The sequence below is a fragment of the Aricia agestis genome, chromosome 10, assembly GCF_905147365.1.
Source record: "Aricia agestis chromosome 10, ilAriAges1.1, whole genome shotgun sequence".
In the NCBI taxonomy this organism is placed as follows: Eukaryota; Metazoa; Arthropoda; class Insecta; order Lepidoptera; family Lycaenidae; genus Aricia; species Aricia agestis.
Genome location: NC_056415.1, coordinates 16,964,992 through 16,973,107, shown reverse-complemented (window position 1 = coordinate 16,973,107; position 8,116 = coordinate 16,964,992). Strand labels below are relative to the sequence as shown.

Sequence of the window (8,116 nt, the reverse complement as noted above, 5' to 3'; positions counted from 1 at the left end):
GACGTAATTATCACGTTGTCTGTATGTCATTTTGTCTAATATGTGCCATATCTACTATCTTAAATGATTCCTGTAATTTTTGTATGATGCACTTTGTAAGAACCTACATTAATTCTGACGAAACGGAATTTTTCAGGAAATTATATACTTACAATGTTTTGTATGGTATGTTACGATATAATATTATTTTTACCTCTTTACTAATAACAATATTTTTAATAATATATATCATTATTATATCCTTGTCTGAAACATTAGAAAAGTGTCTCAAAAGACAAAACATTATACTTACATCTTATATATGTAAGTATAGCTTGTTCATTGTCACAAAATTTTTCAATAGTAAAGGGGTTATTTTATACTCTTATACATATTTTATGGTCATCATTAACGGCCGTTCCCAATATTTGATCTATCTCTGGTTTTGCCCTACTAGAGATAGGAATAGCTCACATTAGACATTAGATGTCAATTGTGAGCTATTCCTATCTCTAGTAGGGCAAAACCAGAGATAGATCAAATATTCGGAACGGCCGTAAATGATGAACATAATATCGTTGTTGGTTTTAACGTCCATTTAGCTTATGTATCAATAATTATGATGGGGGTGCTAGAATACTTCCTTGAGGATACTGAGTAGATAACAAATGTTTCAACACTCTAAAACAGAATGTTTCCTTATAAATAATTTATTTAGTTGTACAAAATTAATAAATTTCACTATTTTTTTCGTGACATTAATTACTTAAGCCTATAAGCGCCATCTATTATAAGTATTGCAAAACTCCTGGATAGTCGGCTTCAGGCGCTCGACGCAGGTTCGAGTAAATCGGTATAGATGGCGCTCTTTTGTAATACGCTGCGACGTTGCCACTCATACTGCCGTACGGTATTCCTCCTGAAATGCAGAGAAAAATCTACGTTAGTATATTTACGATCATCAATCATCATATTATTATTATGTCTAAAGAGCTAGGAGTAGAGATAGAAGAGGTAGTAAGAAGCAGTAATATACCGCATATCCAAAAGCTGTGCTATAAGCGCTATAATACTAAGAAACCTCAGACTTAGAGTTAGTCCTGTTAGATGAAACCTAAATCATATCACAGCTTCTCAAAAAGTAACTTTAATAATGCTGACGGTAATAAAAAATGAGATAGGTACTGTCTGACCCTTTAGGTTTATGGCAGAAAATATATCAGAATAACTTTACTTATCATGATGTACTTGTTTCACTTTTGCCATTTCCACAGGCAAGAGAGATAACCGCGCATTTCCTCAGACGAGTAATTTTATATTTGCCACAATTACGTAAGGAAAAGGGTACCGTATGACAATCCAGGTCCTGGCAGAGGAACATGGCCGCCGCTGTCAGGCGCAGGCGCAGCTGACACCGCCAACACCACACACGCGAAAACGATCAACTGAAAATATAAGGATGACATACATGAATCATCATACTATAAATGAACGTGTTCGTGGTTTAGAACATAGCCCTTGAGTTACAGTTCATAGGTTTGAGGCTGGCACTAGAAAAAGTTTTCATGTTTGGTTAGGACAATACAGCTTAACCATCCATCCTAACATACTATGTTGATGACAAGAAGATGACTGCATGAGTACAGAAAAACGATAGTGCTCTTATGTAGGTAGGTACTATCTGAGAAGTCGATCCATAGGCAGATGGCGGAACAACGTAATTTGGTATGTCTATGTCAAACCTTTGAATTAACATAAGCCGACCAGTCATCGGCCTATCAATTAATTTCTTCGATGGTACTTTGCACACATTTGGGCATTATAAAAATACTATTATGTAGCTGGTCTGGTTGCCTTGAAACTGCAATACTGCAATAGTCACCGAATCCAAGAGGCATAAAATGTATGTTCACATTATGTTAGGTTACATTGAAATTGCGGTCTGACATAATATGCGTGTACCCTCGACTATGCAGATCCGACAGATGTGATCGATATAACAGGTTCACGTGACCTACAGACTGACATTGTGCTCAAAACGTTAGAAGCACGCCGCGCAGGGTCACATGGTGTAGGGCAGATATACCTTGATTGTTTATCTTTTCTCTTTAAAACAAAATATTATGCTAAAATAGATAAATTTTAATTGTAAATGCCCATTATGAAAAAGATAAATAAATACACCTGATGATGATTTATATCGAAACCGGTCGTGTTTAAGTTAAATTTGTAGTAATTAACGAATATCATAATATTAATACGCGAACGAAAAACTTTGTAACCCTTTTTACGAAAAATGGGGTAACGTAGGTGCATGAAATTTTGCACAGTTATAGTTTATATGGTGAAGGAGTGCATCGAACTAATATTATTTTGATATTATGCTTTTATCATACATTTTTTAACAAATAAAACATTACACACACTACAACACACACACATGAGAAATGACAGATTTTTGAGTGACAAGCCTATACATACGAATTATACTCTTTTATTTATGGTTGAAGTCTGTTGACAACAAGTTGACAAATTGAAAATGGATAATAGTTTTTTTTTATTGAATATAATATGAATCTATTAAACAATGCTTACACGGCCAGTCTGAGATCAGCTACGTCCCAGAGACAAGAGTTGAAAAAAGTTGATAAAGTCAATATTTTTACAAAATATAGGTAGTAGTCCTAATGTCGTTGAAACTAAGGTCGAATTTCGACCATTGGGCGATCTATAGTAGTGGAAAAAGTGCACGTAATATTGTGTTTTATTTGTGTTTCAGATAAATAAATACTAGCACCAGTTTAGCAATATTTGGAACTATATTGTTGAGAAAGTATCCTCGTCTTGGCGGGGGCACTACCGTACCCCCAGGTACATGTATCCCCAAAATACTGAGTAAGCCTAAAATGCCTGACACTTTAAAATACTTCGCCTAGTTACCAAGGGGGACTTGGTTTTAATCGCTAGGCACATAATATTTCCTAAAACACACACCTTTTAAAATAAATAGACTTCGTTCTATAAATTTATACTCTAACAAAAATAAATGTAAACAATCAACAACCACCTCAATGATGATCACAAAAAGAAAAACAACAATTTAATTTCCAATACAACACATTTATAAGACATCTCCAGTTTTTTTTTTTTCTAAATGGTACAATCATTTTATCTTGAGTTAATTTATATCACATTATACTTTCAACAAATTATATTTTTGTTATATAAACTTGCCCTAGTTAATTAAATAGTTAAAACAACTGACCTGCAGACGAAGTGACATGTCAAGACCAGCCACACTAACACGCGCGCGCGGCTCCACCCGTATTTATAACCGCGGTTTGACCCTCAATTAAAACTACACTCGGCTTATGACGGAAACTTCAAACTAAATATCAAAATAAAGTGGAGGAAAGCTAATAGTAACGATTTAGTATGATATAGCTATAATCAAAGCTATTATGGTATGTTAAAACATTATAAGAGTTTTGAAAGTGTTTATGCGAAGTATGTAAGAGTAGGCCTCCAGGCCTAGGTTGCACAGATCTAGGTTAATGTTAACCCAAAGTTGACCATCATGTTACGTTAAGTAACGCCCGTACTCAGAGCCATTTAATGATAATTAAACTTCAATTTAACGAAGAGTTTGACAGATAATATGGAGCTTGTGTCAAAATCTTAATTTAATTACAATGAAGTGAAGAAATTAATATTCGTCTCTGAATGTGGCAGCAAGTAATATTGTTATAAAAGAAAGGATAATGTCGTGATATTTAACCAGGGTCTAAACTTTAAACATAATATAGATCTGTTCAAGAGGGCCTTCAATAGTTAAATATTTGAGTAACTTATGTGTTTGTAAAGTGATTGAAGATATCTGCATATTATGAATATTAATTTGGCGTATGTAGGTATTAATAATTAAGTAATAATGGGTCACACAAATTAATACCGTAATGAAGATTACGGAAACTCTACTGACTACTCAGGAATAATACAGGAATTTATCGAAAGGCCAATAAAGGTTTTTTGGAAATAAAACGTTGACAAACATAGCTATATTTTACTATACAATTATATTATTATAACCTGTTAGATAAGTGAAAATAATTGCTGTCGACAATTATTTGTAATTGAAATAGAACTTTATGAAAGCTTTCATTATCCATACGTTTGACATTCGATAGTGTCACGATTACGTAGCTTTGCAAATCTTGCTTATTTCTATAAAGTAACAAATACGTAGATAAATCTACGTATTTGTAACTTTATCGAAATAAATTAAACAAAATACAAAGGGCGTCTAATTACCATACTATAAAGCTGAAAACCAGCGTTGCAGATCCGTTCGCAATATTGCTGATCTGGGAACTAATTTGGTACTACGAGTGCTTAATTTAGTAAAGTTAACATAATAACAATAAATGTTATTAAGTTCTAAAATGTTTATACCAAATCAACATAATTATCTTTCTTACGAATTATGTTAGCAGTCGTGTCTTAACCCCCTACTTCACATTTCTTAGATAAAATGAGTACGAACCGTAAGATTTTCAGTGACGCGGAACAATCAGTCAACACTGAGTGCCTAAATACCCCGCAGACAAACACAGACAGGTTCAGTAAAAGTACCACGCCGCCCACTTCCGCGCGATCTTTACCCAATGCCAACCGCTATATCATCATCATCAGACATTCTCCAGGTACCCTAAGTTATTTAAACAGCCAGAAAATATTATGATTTTTATCATAATAGAGTATTTATCATAATAAAGGTATTCGTTGAGCCTTAGCAGTTAGACCCCCATAATACGTTCAGAAGTTACGCTGTCATATGATGTACTATCAGAGAAGTTGATTCCTATGCAAATCGGCGACCTAAGTAGTTTGGTTGCGTTACGTCAAACCCAGCTGACAGATCACAATTAACATTGAATTGACATATTCGACCAAATAACGTTGGTCTGTCAATTGCATAGGAATCAACTTCCTCGATGGTACATAACAGTGACACTAACATTCTTCTTCTAATAAGTCTATTTTATATTAACTATTAGACGCCGCGAGCTTATCCGAGCTTTACGCGCTTCGAGTCATAAAGTTTCGAAATAAATTTGTAATATCTCTCAAATACTTTGCTAATTTTATGTATTGAAATTCTATAAAGACTGTTAATAGCGATGCTATTTTAGCAAACACTATGTATTTATCTTGGTTATCATTTTAGTTGCTAAATAATAATTTGGGGCATGTAAATATTTTTTTCTTTATAGTAATTCCTTAAAATGCACTTTATTCGAACATTCAAATTAACAATTATTAATCTTACATAAAAACCGGTACGCAAACCGTCTATGGACCATTATGATCTAACATTTTGGAAATGGTAGAGAAAGTTTGCAACATTAAATTAAAAAGTAGGTAAGTTAAGCTTTAAATTAAACAATTACATTAATGAGACAATGATTTGCAAAAGATGCTGATCTGTTTCACAGAAATCCAAAAAGATTTTGAACGTATTTCTGTGTTAGTATTTCTAATATCTGAATCTCTACCATCTCTACTATTTGCGTATTAAATACAAATGAGCGAATATGTAGACAAAGATTTAGTCGTAGCTCTCATACGCTTATAATAATATAATAATAATATCTATGGTCACTTCACACCACGTCAGTCTGGCCCCGTGCTAAGTACCTGAAGGACTTATGTTACACAGACCCGGGAATATTGAAAATTTTTATATTCCGTCGGCGGGATTCGAACCCGCGATCCCCGGCATGAGCTGCCACACACTCAACCAATTGAGCCACATAGGTCGTCTGAAGCATATAATAACTCCTGAATAAAGGTTTCTAACGTCTGTAATTTTTTTATTTATTTATTAAAATACTAGATGACGTCTGCAACTCCATTGCGCCAAAATTTGATTATTGCGCGGGAACCGTACAGTTTTCCGAGATAAAAAGTATCCTATGTCCTTTCCCGAGATTCAAAGTATCACTATACGTTTCAGTAAAATCGGTTTAGGGGTTTGGGTGTGAATAGGTAACAGACAGACAGACACAATTGAATTTAGCATATTTAAACTTTTTTAACTGAAACTCATAAAGTGTTAAATCTTAGAATACAACAATAAAATTACTGACAGTGCCTGAATCATAACCTTTCCTTAATGCTTTCTCGTATACAGCTAAAATGTAGATGGATTATTCACAAACAGATGTCGCAATTCGAGTAATAGATATGCATATTAAAATTAAGTCGTTGTTGGGAAATCGCCCTAAATCGAGCTCGACAGAGAACAAGTGCATATTTTACATCTGTGATGAAATCGCCATTGCGAATTAGGTAGCTACACCACTCCTTAGACTGAACTATCATTTTGCTGTAAACAAAATTCATCCATCCATACCTACTTATATTCTAAGCGCAAAAGTGTCTCTTTCTTCTTTACGCTTAAACTTCTAAACCACTTTTGATGTTTTACGAAAACACTTTGATTGTCCGGAAAGGGCATAAATGTTTTCTGGAAAAAATCCATTTCCCACACTACAAATAAATTTCAAGACATGAAATTCCGGGCATTCCTTACCTGACTCTATTAACCAAATTCATAAAACATAGGCTAATACTTGTAATTACATATTGTATCAAAATACAATAATTACAATAATTAGCCCATACGTCCATGAGATTCTCTTTACTCGCACAAAATCACAATGTGCGAGGAAGAAGTGATTCTCAATAAACCTCCTTACAAGCAATAGTCAGACAAAAATATAGTTAATAAGTGCGTAGTACCTAACATTAACTAATAAGTACAAGCCTTTTTATTTGAATGCCGAGCGCCTAGGTCATTAATTACATTCAAATTGTAATTCGTCACTATTGTTTTATAGCTTGCAAAAATTATCACGATTAATAAGCGAATTGAAACCTATGAAACTCTTTTAGTAGCTGTTACTTTCTTCGCAAATGACTCTCCTCTTTTGTTTCTAATCATTGTCGAAATAGAAAGGATTTTATTTCTTTACACATAATAACATGAGGTTAATAATTATTGACCTCATCACTAATGTTATTCAACTAAAATGAAGACATGACCGTCTATTGTTTCAATGCCTTACTCGAATGATAATACATTATATAGTGTATAATGCTGAGTACTGACAAAAATATACATTGAGTTGCACAGATTTAGATACACTAACATAAAGTTATTATTGCCACTTGTCTCATTTAGAAGACCACACGGGTGAGTGACAACCTATATTTCGCCCTTTTTGCCGCAACAGAAACAGCCCTACGTTACAGCCTAGATGTACCTGTGACCTATTTCTAGAGCACTAAGTTCGGTTTCCCGTGACACAGTTATGTAAGTGACATTTGCGGCCCAGGGCGGGACACGACACGTTACGTCACCACGTGCTATTGTCAGCTGGCGCAATACGTAATACTTTGTTCTAGTGCCGTTTAAATGGTCTATTGAAATAGGATCATAAAATTAAATGAGAGTACCTTTAACGACGTCTTTTGACAGCATACTAATTAACGGAAAAGGAGAGTGAAATATTATTCTACTGGCTACAACAAAGAGCCTTAAAACGCAGGAGTATAAGAAAGCATCTTTCCTTTTCGAAATGGTAGTATCAAACGTCTAGTAATGTGAATACATAATATTTAAATTTGATGAAGAAGCTGACATGAAATTTGCCTATTTTATAATTTATTAAAGAAGCCCTTTTTGTCCACTCTTCTTTTCTAATCGTTAAAAAGAACCATAATATAAATTTGAGACATTTAATTATAATATTGTAACATATTTTAATTGTATTATGTAAAGTATACACTTTGAAGCACAACCTGTAACTCACATATAGAATATACTGTATCTAAGTTTAGTCAATGTGTATATCACAATCATAGTGGTCGTAGAGTCCAGTGACCAAGTAACAAGTAATCAAAATATATTTCAAAGTGATAGATTGATAATTAAGTTCGCGAGATTATTATCATGCTCGTATATTGTAAATAATTATCAGTCTAGTTTACCAACTTGTTACAAAACGGATCAATGATTTACTTCCCACGAATTGACGAAATATAATAATATAATCCCCGACTTGTTTTGTTT

The 8,116-nt window shown here is 33.7% G+C and overlaps 1 protein-coding gene across 1 annotated transcript; it reads right to left on the bottom strand.

Moving 5' to 3' along the window:
- Window positions 1-754: 754 nt before the first annotated feature.
- Window positions 755-3,435, bottom strand: LOC121731300. The gene is made up of 3 exons (XM_042120669.1): window positions 3,245-3,435; window positions 1,328-1,424; window positions 755-898 (listed from the first exon to the last, which is right to left on the bottom strand). Exons 1-3 carry the CDS (start codon window positions 3,260-3,262, stop codon window positions 768-770), a joined length of 246 nt encoding a protein of 81 aa, XP_041976603.1. The 5' UTR covers window positions 3,263-3,435; the 3' UTR covers window positions 755-767.
- Between the last annotated feature and the right edge of the window lie 4,681 nt (window positions 3,436-8,116).